Below are 15570 nucleotides of genomic sequence, written 5' to 3'. Positions count from 1 at the left end.
AACCTTTTGAGTCATGGAACTCTTCAGAAATAAATATTATATTTTGCTATAGACTTAGTAGTTATTAGGCAGTCAGCTCAACAAAGCCTTAACTGAGTATGGTGAAGAAATGTGGGTTAAGTGGAAACTACTTGTCAAAAGAACAATCATAACAGCCATCGAGAAAGAAGTAAAAACAACCAATTGTAAAAACTGTCTAAAGTAGTCTCTCAAAATTTCTAGCTACACTTTCCCTCAAAGTTGAATATTAAAGATAAAAGAATCTGGCAGGTAAATTTGCAGATGAGAATAAACATTATGACCTGCAGGAGAATATATTAAACATTCCAATTTTAGGTGGGAAAAGCAGCAATGACACTAATGTAGCTTCTTAAAACTTGAAGATAAATTAATTAAATTTGTGTAGCATCTCATTTAGAAATTATACTGATTATACTTAACTAGTACTTTTTGAAGTATTATTTTTATATAAATCAAAATGTAAAATGCTGTTTCATCAAGTAAAAATCTACAGTGATCTAGTACTGGGGGAAAAGAGAATTTCACAAATCATACTTACTCAAAGAGCTCTCGGTCTAGCAGTGCTGGTAAATCATACTCTACCAGCAGCTCATAACTGTGCCACAGAATTGCTGCTACACAGTGCAAGTGAGAAGGAGATGGCATCAAAAGACCATACTCTACTGTTGAAGAGTTAGGACACATGTAGCTCATCCTGCCACTTCTTTTCATAGCAGCCACTCTTGCAGAATCACTGACCCATTTTAACAAGGCCTGAATTCTTAAAAGAAGAAGATGAATTTAAATAACCAATTATATTCCAGCTGACATTTTTTTTTTTTTTTTTTTTTTTTTTTTTTTTTGCTGTACGCGGGCCTCTCACTGCTGTGGCCTCTCCCGTTGCGGAGCACAGGCTCCGGACACACAGGCTCCGCGGCCATGGCTCGCGGGCCCAGCCGCTCCGCGGCATGTGGGATCCTCCGGGATCGGGGCACGAACCCATGTCCCCTGCATCGGCAGGCGGACTCTCAACCACCGCGCCACCAGGGAAGCCCCCAGCTGACATTTAAAACAGATAAATATCACCACTGCATGTAAGCAATGTATTTATCAGAATAATATACTGATTTTTCTCAATAGTTTTAATATATCAATAAAATAGGAGGGAAAAGGAATTATACAATCAATAAGGTCATAGTAACTCTAATTTTCCAAAAACCCTACCAATCTTAAGCAATGAAAATGTTTGAGATAACTCAAGTCTAATTCAGCAAATAAACATTGATTCTTACCTCATTTATGACAGAATATATAAATATCTAGAATTACAGGATACACAGCTTAAAAAAACTCACTCTCTCCTCTAAATTTTCACTCACCTTGTAACAAATCCACATACCACAGAGCAGTGATCTGGGGCCAGTTCTTCACTGTGCAGAATTTCATGCAATACAGCATGAAATGTTTCACAACTCTGGCCCCCAAACATTAAATACTAGTAGTAGCCACCCACCCTCTTTCATAATAGCCCCAACATATGTTCTTTTTCAAGTGCCACTCTACACTCAATCCCCTAGAGCTGGAGACCACAAAATGAAAGCAAAAGGCTTTTTAAAGCAGCAATGCTTTGGAGTTTGTATTTTTGGGGGGTGGGAGTGAGATTTATTGTCAAGTTCTTAAAACACTGTATTTATCTTTGTTTTTATTTACTTTTAAATGTCTAGTTTAGAGCACAAGATTCTCTGCTTCAGGGTAAAAGAAATGGGAATTGGAATGTATATACTACTACTTAATCCCTCTCTCTACCCTGAAGGACTGAAGGGTAAGATGCTTTAAATTTCATATGACAGGACATAAGGACAAGTCATAGAAAAAGAAGGGAGATGAGGCAATTACAGAAGAGTAACATTTTCTAGAAAAACAGCAGCCAACAATCTTGTCATTAATGTTAGTTCTGAAACATTCTGAAATATTTACATTTGCATTTATGCTAAGAAAATAATTTTAAGTACAATTTTCTTATGATAAAAAAAAATTTTTAAATCACAAGAGATTTAAAGAAACCTATTCCAGAAAAATATTTAGCACGTATTTTTAATGTATTTTTAAGTCCCATTAACCATTATGATTTGACATAAATTCATATTTACTTTGTCAAAAATACTCCAGTATATTTTTAAATATAATACAGGTATCACATAGTTCATATAAAGCAAAAAGTTTAATGGAAAGGAAGTCAGCCTATTTAATATTTTAAAGTTACCCTGCTGAAACTAATTATACTTTGTTAAATATGTCCTTTAAATATTTTTAATCCAGAGAACATGAAAGCAATGAGCCTAAACTAAATGAAAGCTATTACATTACCAGAGATTAAGTAACAATTTTTCCGAGATGCCTTCACTGTCTGGCACTCTAATTCATATCCTTAAGTCTGACCTACGTAAATCTTCCCTTATGAGTGACACTGCTCTGTCTTCCCAATCCTGAGGGCACAAGCTGAACTCAATAAACTTTACCTCTCCAGTATTAGCACAATGCCAAGCATATAGCAACTACTCGGTAAATAGCTATAAAATGAGTAAGCATCCACAAAAAATAATCTGTTAATAATTTATGAAGTTCATACCAAATGATTTCACTTTAAACACAAACTAATAACAATATTAAAGAATATTAATTGGATATAAAATATTCAATATACTTCAAAGGATATTAACTCAGGAAACAATCTCTAGCATGAAGATAATTTATATTATTTATAGAATCACACACTCTATAAATATGTTCTTCAGATACGGATGATATACATAAAACCAGAGAATGCCAAAGTATCATTCAAAAATTTATCAACAAAAACATGTTTCAAAATTACTTGGAGTCCCTATCAATTTGGAGGTAAAAGACATCAAGGAAGATCTACACTAGTAAAACACATCTAAAATTACCTATATTGAAAGATCACTAAACATTTAGGTGAAACATTCAGATATTATTTACTTGGTATGATAGTGTTTCACTTTGTGGTAGGAAGCAGGAGAAAGAGGGTAAGGAGTATATGAAAAGTTGTCCGTGAATAATATAATCAATAGCAATAAGTAATCAATAAAAACAAACATTATTACTATTAACAAAATACTCCAAGGACCTAATATGGACACAATATTCCTATATTTCTATATGTTTAGTAACACCTAAGCTTAACTTTTATGAAAAGATCTAAAAAGAAAGCATTCCAGGACTTGCCTAGTGGTGCACTAGTTAAGAATCCACCTGCCAATGCAGGGGACGCAGGTTTGAACCCTAGTCTGGGAAGATCCCACATGCTGCAGAGCAGCTAAGCCCATGCGCCACAACTACTGAGCCTGTGCTCTAGAGCCCGCGAGCCACAACTACTGAGCCCGCGTGCCACAACTACTGAAGCCCGTGCTCTGCAACGAGAAGCCACCACAATGAGAAGCCCACGCACCACAATGAAGAGCAGCCCCCACTCGCTGCAACTAGAGAAAGCCCACAAGCAGCAACGAAGACCCAACGCAGCCAAAAATAAATAAACTAATTAATTAAAAAAAAGAAAAAGAAAGCATTCCAAGTAACATTCACTACATGTGATCATGTGTATGTGTGTCCTCATATGAAAACTGAGATCACCACATACCTACCTGTCTTTTGTTCCAGGATCCTGAGTTGTCCCAAGCTGGTAAAGAATATCTATCGTAGAGTCAGAAGAGAGTCCATTCAGTCTTCCAAAAAGTAAAGGGCTATTCAAATCTTGCAACAAAGAATCAAAAGGAAAAATTTGCTAAATAAGCAAATGGGATGAGAAGATTTGCTCAATTTAATCTTAAATTATTCATTAAAAATAACTGCTGTAAATTTCAACAACAAAAACAAAACTCCAAAAATAATGAAGCCATAATGGAAGTTAATTTCAGAAACAGAATTAATCAGAAATATCACATAGTTCAACTGTCATTATTTTGCAGATATGTAAAAATTAAAATATCAAAATTGTCACCTGTAGGATCACTGCCTGATGCTGCACAATTTCTCAGAAGAATGTCTATAAGCTTCAAGCCAATTCTAGTGGACTGCAGTCCTATCTTTACAAGCACAACCTCAATGTTGGGGGAATGCATTCCACAGTACGGAGACATCAATAAGGCAGCACAAGTCTGTAGCAGATTAGCAGTAGGTGCAGCTGCACTTGCCATCATCCCTTCCAGATCACTTATGTGAGTAAGGCAATGATGTAATAACCGTAACCATCCAATACTGAAATACACAACACAAAATGGCCTATATGGGTAAATTTAAGTAGCTTAAATTACTTCAGGGGAAAACAAAACTTCTCAAAGATCAGCATGTTGTGGATGGACCTAAAGATTGTCATACCGAGTGAAGTAAGTCAGACACAGAAAGACAAATATCATACAATATCCCTTATATGTGGAGTCTAAAAAAAAGGGGTACAAATGAACTTATTCACAAAACATAAGTAGAGTCATGGATGTAGAAAACAAACTTATGGTTACCGGGGGTAAGCGGGGGGAGGGATAAATTGGGAGATTGGGATTGACATATATACACTACTATATATAAAATAGATAACTAGTAAGAAACTGCTGTATAGCAAGGGAACTCTGCTCAATACTCTGTAATGACCTACACGGGAAAAGAATCTAAATAAAAAACAAGGAGAGGATATATATTTTAAAAAAAATTCCTTGTGACTTATAAAGCAGAAAAAAAAAGAAAAAAACAAAAAGATCAGCATGTTGTATTTCATAAGTAGCACCTATCTACGTTAAAAAAGAATACTTTTAGAATACTGTAACATCAATAAAGAATTAAACACACAGTAAGTTTCCCCTATAACATAAAAAAATACTTAAGTGCTAGTAGCATTTAGGAATTTTGAACTTCCTTTTTATTTAATTAGTCAGGAAATGTTTCTGTATATACATATATTTATATGCATAAATATAAACTGCAAAGGATCATAGAATTGCAAAACTGTAAAGTCTTGGCAGCTCAAGAATAAAAAAGAAATCCTAAATTTTTTTGTCAGGTAAAACTTACATTAAGACAATCTATAAAATTTCCAACCATCAAACATTACCAGAAGAATGTAAATTAAAGGATATATTCAGGTCCTTCTGTTTGGTCAGTCTGTATGCTTCAAATCTAACCCTCTGCAGACTGGCAACTTAGGAATTACCATATAGGGCTAGGTGCCTATCTATACTATCAATTTGTATGCTTCAGATGTATTCTTGGGGATAGGCATTTGGAAATGCTTACATAAGACTACAGTCCGAAGAACTGGAACCCACACCCACATATACCACATTGTGGATCATCCCAAGGATTAAACACACATAAATCTCAATTTTAACCAGCCTCAGGGTTTTGCTTCTATAGAATCATTCTTTATTACACTTAATAAAATTATGATATTATTTAGATACCTATGGAACAAAGAATTTCCTAAACTCTAAAAAAAAAAAAAAAAAAACAAAAACCACAGTATAAACAATTTCATGAAAAGCACAGAAAGGTTTTTCTTAAGAATGAGAAACCACATACCTTGTTTTGGATACCTGATCTTCAGATGGAAGAAAAGGATTATTAACTGTTGCTGAAGAAGTGGTACCAAAAGCAGTGAGGCCCAGTAATTTAATCTGTGAAAGGCCTAATGTGCTGGCATCTCGTGGACGATGAAGTCTAAGGCAGACGGCAGAAGCTACTTCAGCTTTTACAAGCTGAATTTTTATGTAGGTGAGACCACTTGTGACAACAGGAGTGGATAATGGTAGCATATTTACCCCATCTGCACTTACTTCAACAGACACTGAGGATGGGCAGGCTACAGGAAGAGAAAATTGAACAATTACTAAAGGAAAAGTAAACTAGAGTTCATATTTTAGTGGCAATCCCAGTAAAACAGCAGCTTTCAGTTATATTCATTATGAACTCATAAAAAGAAAATGTATACACCAAGTCATACTTTGTCACTGACTTTCACCGTAATTGATTTTACAGCTATTATATGAAATGCACAGTATAATAAAAATTGTATTTAAAAAATTCTAACATTAACCTAAAAAAAAGAGTAACTGAAGATATGCAATCCACATGTACTTAATTCGCTCCAAGAAAACAAAAATAGGCAATTACTTACTCTATTATTTCTACTTTACTCAGAATTATCACCAACAATATGGTGATTAATATGCTATGGTTTACTGTTGTAAATAATTTGGGAAGAATGTAACTTAAAAAGTACTTTTTCACAAACTCATTATTTCACTACTACCATATTGCTATGATTTTAAACACAGTTGAGTTTAGAAATTGCTTTTGCCTCTAATCTGTTTTTGCCTTTCAAAATTTAAACAAACATCCAGAATACTTAAAAATAAAACCATTTCCTGCTAAAATTTAAGGAGGCTCAATGAAGTAATAACTGGCAGCTGTTATGGGAAAATTTCTTCCTCACAAACATGGAAGCCCATTTAATAAATTTATCTATCAACTAAAACAACCTTTGAACTTTGACTTTAATCTCAACTGTAAAATTAGGAAGTAACTTTTATTATATGCCAATTACACTCCTGGTTTACACTGAGAACTAGACAAGTCACATCAATTTTTAAATTTAATCTTACCTTTTGAGATAAGTATTATGCACATTATTTAATCTCTTTGAATCTGTCAATACAAACTGACAAAGAGATTAAATAATCCAAACCCCCAAATGAACAAAGGGCACATTTTATATTCAAGCCCATGTTTGATTCTAAAGGCTATGTTATTTCCACTGGAACACACTATATCTTCAGTTTCTGCTCCAATCCAAAACCAAAATTATTAAGCACACTTGTATTGGAGAACACCTAACCTACTGATTTTTCATAATGTACAGAGTTCTCCATTGTAACATCCTTCCTGTCCCAATTCCTATGTGCAAATTCTAGCTACATTCCAAAGCCACCATTCACACGAACCACTTTCTCCTTCTGAATAAAAGGAGCTTCTTCCTCATCTTAGATTATCCCCTAAGTCTTACACTGACTTATATTTTGCCATGTAATATAGTTATTTTTGACCTGCTAAAACACTGTGCATTAGTCTATTTTTCTTCTGCCATTTTATTCATTATATCTATTTTTATCTAATGTGTGGATTCCACAACTGTATTAGAGTATAATAATCTAATCTTGCAAATAAGTGGAAAAATTGATTCTTCCAAATATGCCAGGGGTCTACAAAATTCCCTATAGTTCTTCATTAAATTACTGAGTGACATATGATAGTAATGAGAATCAATCAATGAAGATAAATGACTGTGACAACTTCAACAATTCTGTACAAATTATTATATTTATATTGAAAGAATTTGGGGACCATCATAAACGTAAAATAGTACTTCATATTCCTTCATGAATACTTGAAGGAGTTCCTGCTCCTTTTAATGTACAACTTGTTTTCTAAAAATTCTTTTCAATTATTTAACGTTGCAAAATTACAACAAAATGTATTCAATGAAAATGCATCAAATGAGTGATACTCAAAATATTAAAAATCTAAAGATCATAAATATTCAAAATATCACACTCGAAGTATTAAGATAAAAAATTCTTTGCAGATGTAATTACCTTACAGTGGGAAGGGGAATCTATGCTAATTTCACGTTACAGAGCTAGGACTGAGGACCAGCCTAGAAAAACTAAGACTGCTGTCTACAGCTGTATAAACTAACTCATTTTATCTTAATGCTATATAGATAGCTTCATAAATGTGAGGGAAGAGGAAAGGCAAAATAATATATAACTAGAATATGTTTGTTTAAATTTCATCACACACTCTATTTGTTTCAGGGGAATAGGCATGTCAGTTCATTTGATGGGAAATGATTTGGTGGTAGTGTTAAATATTATACTAAAACTGTTCAAAATTAAGCGATCTGGAAATTGTATCTAAGTTAATCACTGTTTGCTGAGTATTTTTCTCATTTTTTAAATGCTTCTAAATTATAGTTTATTTTCATGATGGATCTTTACAAAAAATATTACTCACTTGCAAGAGATGCAAGGTGAGGTTGGATATGTATCTCTTTAAGAAGCACTGCTGCAGGAAGGTGAATGGTAAGGTCGCACCAAGCCTCCTCTGGCAGAAAGATGTAGGACCAAGCAGCAGAGCGAGCTCTTCTGTGGGGTGGCGTGGCCTGCAAAAGCACCTCAGCTGGTTGGGCAGTAGGACTGCTAGATGTGATTGTACCTACAGAAGTATTTTAAATAAAATTAAAACTTGCAAAAGAAACCCAATAAGGCATCAAGAACTATTCAAACCATGATAATTACACTAGAAAAATTAGCTAAAAGCATGAACACTTAATACTATGAATGTACTTAATACATTTAGCATAATTTGTTACAGTATTCACAAAACCTCAGGACATCCAGTCAACTGGCAAGGCGACAAATTCACTGTTAACTGCTGCCTAATTTCTATGTACTAACATGTCAAATGAAAACGAAACTAGCAACAACAAATCTAGCACAGTAATTCTCAAATGATTTAAGTAAAAAACAATGTCCAATACAGGCTTCAACGAGAAAATAATCACCTTTATTCTAAACTGTCAACATTCATGAGTTAGAAATATGAAAAGAAAAATATAAAAAGAAACTATGTAGAATGGAAAAAAAGAATAACTATATAAATCTGAAACTTCTTATAAAAAAAAGTACCACTCAAAATAAGAAGGAACAAGTCCTTTAAAACTAACATTTACAATGAAAACTGACATAAGAATCTACTATTTAGTTTCATAAATTGTGTTCTATTTAAACTCAGAAGTAAAAACAAATTTTACTACTAAAGAATAATTTAAAACTTCCTTCTAATCAGTAGAATGTTTGGAAAACTATTACCTTTAAAATCAATGGCTTGTAATTGAAATGGTGATACTGTAACACAATCAACTTACTATGACAACTATTTTTGCTTCATACCAGCCAATTAACTACTACTTAAATTCATACCCATAAGATGAAATAACTCTTTTCTTACCCAGGGGTGCAAAGTTATGGATCCCTTCTGCATTGTCAGGCTCAGAAGCTAGTATTCGTGTTTTCAAAGTGCTGTCAACAGCTTTATTCGGACCAGAGTCAAGAAATTTCATAATAGTTGATACCATACTTCTTGCAGTGTTTACAATAGCCCTTGTACTAGTAACCATATTGTTGCAAATGAGCTGAACACCACCTAAATTTAAAGACAATACTAAATGAAAATTATCTTAACATAGATGATTTGACATTGAGTCAACTTTCACAGAAGACTACAAAAATAAAAACATAACTTACTATCGAATGATTACACTTAAATGACAGTTTTGTAACTTTCTCTTACCCATATCGTGGAATGCTTTCAAGGCATCACTAGTATCCAGTACTCTCAAAATGAACCACAATAATGGTTCAGATAACTGGCAAGTAGCGAGAGAGCCCTAAAAAAAAACCATACATGTATACTGTAATTTTTAAAAGGTGATTATTAATTTCCTGTGAATTAGGACAACTAAATTTCTTATTGAATGTAATATTCTTTTACAGTTAATTATTATAAAATGGCAACCTTAACCTAAATCACTAAATACAAAATGTCTGCCAAAATATTTAGGAAATCTTAACCTGAATCAAAAAGGAAGTGAACAGTCTCCTCTCTGAACTCAGCATTTTTTGCATCTGTATTTACCTACTATTACCATTTTCTACCTTAAATTAATGTGCATCGATTTTGTTTTCAAGTAGACAGTACTTTCATCATTTAAAAATGTATCCTTCTCAAATATCTTTGTATCTTCCAATGGGGAAATATATACACACATGCAATGTATATTTATGAAAATGATAATTATACACTGACATATAGAAGATTCCTTAAGAAATTGTTTTAAAATCTGCTTTTGAAAAAAATGGTAAATGGACTAGAAATTAAAATAATCACACTGGCTCCTAAAATCTCATTTTTTTTTTTTTTTTTTGTGGTATGCGGGCCTCTCACTGTTGTGGCCTCCCCCGTTGCGGAGCACAGGCTCCGGACGCGCAGGCCCAGCGGCCATGGCTCACGGGCCCAGCCGCTCCGCGGCATATGGGATCCTCCCAGACCGGGGCACGAACCCGTATCCCCTGCATCGGCAGGCGGACTCTCAACCACTGCGCCACCAGGGAGGCCCAAATCTCATTTTTTAAAAAGGAAATTTAAAGAGTAGTAACATTCTAACCTATTTCTCTTCTAAAATTACCCTAACCCCTTTTAACTGAAAGGAAACTAAATATGTAACTTAAGCTTGAAAAAAAATACTCATATTAAATTTTCATATGTAACATCTATGAAGAACATGTTGGTTTTCAACTACGCTATGGTTAGGGGAAAGGAAAGAACTACTTCTTAAGACAATGGAAAGAAAATCTAAAACTTAAAAATATGTTAAACATTTTATTCTTACATCACTGTAGTCATCTTTGACAGTTTCAAGGAAACTTTCCTCTTCAACTTTTACTAGTAATCTATAGTTCTCACCTGCTGACTCCGTTCATTTTCCAACATATAACTAGAATACTCTGTCTGCCTTACAAATAATTCTCTGCTCCCATTGCTAGTAACTACTTAAATTACTGCAGTTGTTGCTGGATTGAACTTACCTGTCTGCCCATATATCCACAGGCCATATAGGTTAAAATTGGCTGCAGCATCATGTGAACTGTAGAAGCTTTTTTACTAAGTGTTGTCAGTATGGTAAATAATCCATCCCCAACTGATATGGCATCTAACCCACCATGAAAGTTTTCATGTTTGGTGAGATGTAATCCACTTGCCCCTAGTTTAAATAAAAAGATGACACATTTTTAAAAAGCATATCCTTAAAAACCATAATAATTAAAATAGAGAGTCTTAAAAGCCATTTTCCCCCCAAACCACTGAAGGATGGTACATAAAAGCTGTGTGTGTGTATACATATACACATATCTAGAAATTAAAATATCTATCATAACATTTAGTAGAGGACGTTTTTTGGTATCTTTTATAGGAGATACCTCTGTTGTTGGTAACAATAAAGTTGCTCTATTACATGACTGAGGAACATCATTATACATACCAAAAAGAAAAGGAGAGAAAAATAAGTGATACTATTATGTAACTAAACTTCAAAACTTTTAATCAAAAAGATATGGTTGTTTCCCTTACATGAAAAAAGAAATACTAATAATCAAAAATATATCAAGAATGGATTTTGTCACAATTTATAGAAGTTTAATTAGTTAAAAAAATTAACATAGTATACTAGCTTTCAAATAGGTAGAAAAGTAAAGCAACAATATATAAATTTTACATTGATATATGTGTCATAGAAACTGTTAAACTTGAACAAAATTTTATACTTCACTTTTTAAAAAACTGTGAATAAATAAATCTTACTCATTCCCTAATACGAAATCTGATGTGAAATTCTTCATCTTTAAAATGTTAGCGGTACATGACTATAAATTATGGTACCTAACTTACAAGACTGATTTTTTTTTCTCAATTCACTACAAGTTATTTTGTTAGTATTTTCCAATTTTTAAAAAATTCACACTTAAAAATTTTCAACTGATGGAAGCCACTCTATAAAAGTTTTCACTAATAAAAATCAGTCATGCTTAGAAGTTTACAAAAAAGTAACTCTGCATTATAAAGTAAAAAGAAAATGAATTCATACATTGCTAAAGGAAAGAGATATAGTACTAGAAACAAGTATAAGATTAATATTCTTAATATTAATACGTACCAATTATCATCGCCATGGCACTGCTATTACACAGGCCCAGAGCCGACAAAATCTGGCTCATTATCTGTTGGTTGGCTAACACTAAGTCAGCGACATATGCAGGTGATCCTTGAATACTACTACTGCTTCCATTACCATCTTTGCCTCCTGAAACTTTTTCTTCATCTGAAACACTGTCTGTCGTATTGGTGCTCACAGACACTCTTGCACTGTATTCCCTATTGCCCGAAAGAGGCAGCTGTACTAAAATGTTAACCAGTTTTAACAAATCAAACATGAGTTGGTCTCTTGTCATTTCACCACAAACTGCTTTTGCATCACCTGGACGAATGAGGTTGGCAAAGAGTCCCCCAAAGCATGCTCGAGCACCCACTGAGCTATCTGATCCACTTCGAGACATTACTTTGTCTGAGCAAGTGATATAGTGGTGCACTAAAAAAGTGACAGACTCTATCACAGCAGAAATAGTACTAACTGAAACAACTTCAAAATTCTGCTCCAAAGTGAATTCTAAGAGCTTTACTTGGGCATCAAGAGGTCCTTGGCCTGTCTGGAAGGCACCCCTGCAGAAAAAGAGAGAGGATTAAAAATTAATCCATTTTAAATTGTTTTGAAAGAAGTAACCACCAGAATACAAGAAAGCTAAACAATAATTAAACTCCTGGTATTCACTATTTCATTTTGTAGCAAAGAGTTTCCAGATCTTCCTGAGTCCTTCTTGTTCTTGCCTCCATTTTATCATACAAAATAAAAAATGAATTCCCTTCCAAATAGAAAACTGAAGAACAAGTAAATCAAAGAGATGATTTTGAAGCTACAGACTAAAATAATTATATATCACAAGGCACTCCTCATAATGAATGAGCTCTGGTTTGTTACAACCTCAAATGTTGTTAGTTTAAACATTTCTTACTGATTTTGATTTTCAAAAATTAAGATTCAATCAAGTAATTCTTATGCATCAAAACTGAATGCTCTCAAGTTCTACTTATGCCTAAGAAATAGAAAGCTGGAAAGATCATCGGCCCCAACTTAACAATAAAAAAAGCCAAATTAACTCTAAAGTCGTAACTTTTCTTGAACCCATCAGAGAGCTAAGGTCAAAATAGTACCAAAAAGCCTGAAATCCATAGAAAGATAGGCACCTCCTCCAAGAAGACAGAATATGAGCATTGGCTTTCCTGTCGCAGAATCTGGGAAGTCGAGATGCTGGCAATATACATATGGGTAAGAAGAATTCAGCTAAAATACTTTACAAGCTGTTAAACCCCAGGTATGTAAGGGTGGTAACACTGAACCCTTGGAGCTCATACCCATTCACAGGCACCCTCCCTCACCATCCCCCACACATACCTTGCCCTGTGCATCTATTCCATCTGGCTGTTCCTGAGCTATACTTTATAATAAACTGGTAAAATAAGTAAAGTGTTTTTCCTGAGTTCTGTGAATTCTTCTAGCAAATTACTGAACCTAAGGGGGGGATTGTGAGACCCCCTGAATTTGTAATCAAATGATACAAAAGTGTGGGTAACCTGGGGACCTTGGACTTGTAAGTGCCCTCTGAAGTAAGGGCAGTCTTGTGGGACTGAGCAGTTAAAACTGTAAATTTGAGGCTAACTTTGGATAGTGGCAGAATAGAACTGAATTGTAGGACACAGGTTGATGTCAGATAATCAGGGAAATGGTGTTAAAAAAGACACCATGTATTTGGTGCTAGTGAAAAAAACCCTCAAATACCAATAGCTGCTTCCTACCACTGGAGAGAAGGAAATGCTCTCCTCAGAAATGGCCAGATACAAGCCAGAGTTTGGCTGACAAAAAGAAGGAAAAATTTATTGAGAAAGCTCCTTCCCCTGAGGTTCAGTCACAGAGGGCCTGCCAAAGACTGAGGCTGGACACAATATCGGAAAACACCTGCCATCACTAGGAGTCTAGTGAACATTAAGAAACAAGCAACAGCAGTTGACTGCTAGAGATGGAGCCATGGAGACAGAGTCCCTCTGTGGTACAAATGTATAAGGAACAACAAAAGCTAAGGATGGAACAATAAAATTGGAAACAACCCCCTTTACCCTGACTCACATCGAAACAGAAGCTAACTAGATCATTTTGAAGCTGACAAAACACAAAAGGTAACCATAGCAAGAATAAAACCAAAGCCAGGTCAAATCTTGAAGAGAGTGATTCAAATCCTCACACTAATCACCCAGTAGAAGAGGCTTGTCCATTTCCAGGCATAAATACTATTTACTTCAGTGTCTAAAAGATATGTGATTATCCAAAGCAAAAATTGTAGGGATGTATTATGTTTACAGCATATGTAAAAGTAAACATATGATACCTACATCACAAAAGATGAGAGAAAGAAACTGTAAATTTACTGCTGTAAAGTTCTTACATTATATGTGAGCTAAGGTATAATAATATATGAAAGCAGAATGTGATGAAATAAAGACGTATATTGCAAAGCTAGGGAAACACTATAATCAAAATTTCTTTGTTATAAATAATAATACTAGAAACAAAATGAAATCATTATAAAAATTACTTAATCCAAAAGTAGGCAAGAAAAAAAATTTTTAAGCGAAGAATAGATTAAATAAACAAAACTGGCAAAGTGATAAATTTTAGTCCACTAAATCAATAACTACATTAAATGTAAAGTGGTCTAACAGATCAATTAAGAGACACATATTGTCAAACACTTATACAAGGAAAACTGAAAGAAGGAAATAATAACAATTAGAGCAAAATTTAATGAAATTGGAAATGAAAAAATAAAGAATATCAACAAAGCTTTAAGTTGGTTCTTTGAAAATATCAATAATATTATAAACCTCTAGCAAGAATGACCAAGATAAATAGATTAAAATTACCAATATCAGAAATGATAGAATGAATCAAACTACATACTATAAACATTAAAAGCATAATTTTAAAAATTACAAATAATGAATTCAACAACACAGATAAAATGAACAAATTCCTTCAAGACACAAACTGCCAAAGTTCACTTAAGAAGAAAGAAAACCTGAATAATCTTTTACCTATAAAATAAACAGAAACATTTTTCTGTTAATACAAAGAGAACTCCAGACCCTGCTTGCCTCAATGGCAATTACTATCAAATATTTAAATAAGTAATAATCCAATTTACACAACCTCTCCCAGAAAACAGAAAAGGAAGCACTCATTTTAGGAGTCCAGGATTATCTTGACATAAAAACCAAAGGCATTATTTTTAAAAATGCAAATATCTCTCATAAGCATAGATTTTGAAATCTTCAACAAAGCATTAACTACTTAAACAAGCAAGATATAAAAAGTATAATACATCATGACCGAGTGAGTATATATCCTGGGAATGCATACTGATCAACACTTAAAAAAAAAATCAATATAATTTATCATACCTACAGATTTTAGAAGAAACAATATATGATCATTTCAGTAGGTGCAGAAAAAGCAAAAAGACATACATATTATTCACTAACCACATGACTGTACAAAGAAAAATCCCAAATATATATATAACTCTATGTATAACTATATTTTTGTGTCTATGTCTATATGAATAACCATATCTGTATCTATAAATATACCTACAACTCCTCCCAAATTGATCTACAGATTGACACTTATTCAGTCACAATCGAGCAGAAGTGTTTTTTTGGTTTGATTTGTTTTTGTTTTTGTGGGGGTGGTGGGGGATCAATAAGCTGATCCTA

General features: G+C 33.7%; 1 protein-coding gene across 1 annotated transcript in view; it reads right to left on the bottom strand.

Annotated features, from left to right (window-relative positions):
• The window catches only part of BIRC6 (baculoviral IAP repeat containing 6), a 238845-nt gene that overhangs the window by 92813 nt on the left and 130462 nt on the right, over positions 1 to 15570 (bottom strand). Inside the window, 9 exon segments of the mRNA XM_082642249.1 lie at positions 560 to 781; positions 3663 to 3771; positions 4019 to 4275; positions 5590 to 5869; positions 8083 to 8283; positions 9079 to 9273; positions 9421 to 9517; positions 10716 to 10891; positions 11843 to 12405. Of these exon segments, the coding sequence (XP_082498375.1) occupies positions 560 to 781; positions 3663 to 3771; positions 4019 to 4275; positions 5590 to 5869; positions 8083 to 8283; positions 9079 to 9273; positions 9421 to 9517; positions 10716 to 10891; positions 11843 to 12405 (2100 nt within the window).

Source organism: Mesoplodon mirus, assembly GCF_964341445.2.
Source record: "Mesoplodon mirus genome assembly, chromosome: 14".
Lineage (NCBI taxonomy): Eukaryota > Metazoa > Chordata > Mammalia > Artiodactyla > Ziphiidae > Mesoplodon > Mesoplodon mirus.
This window is presented reverse-complemented; position numbering and strand designations above follow the sequence as displayed.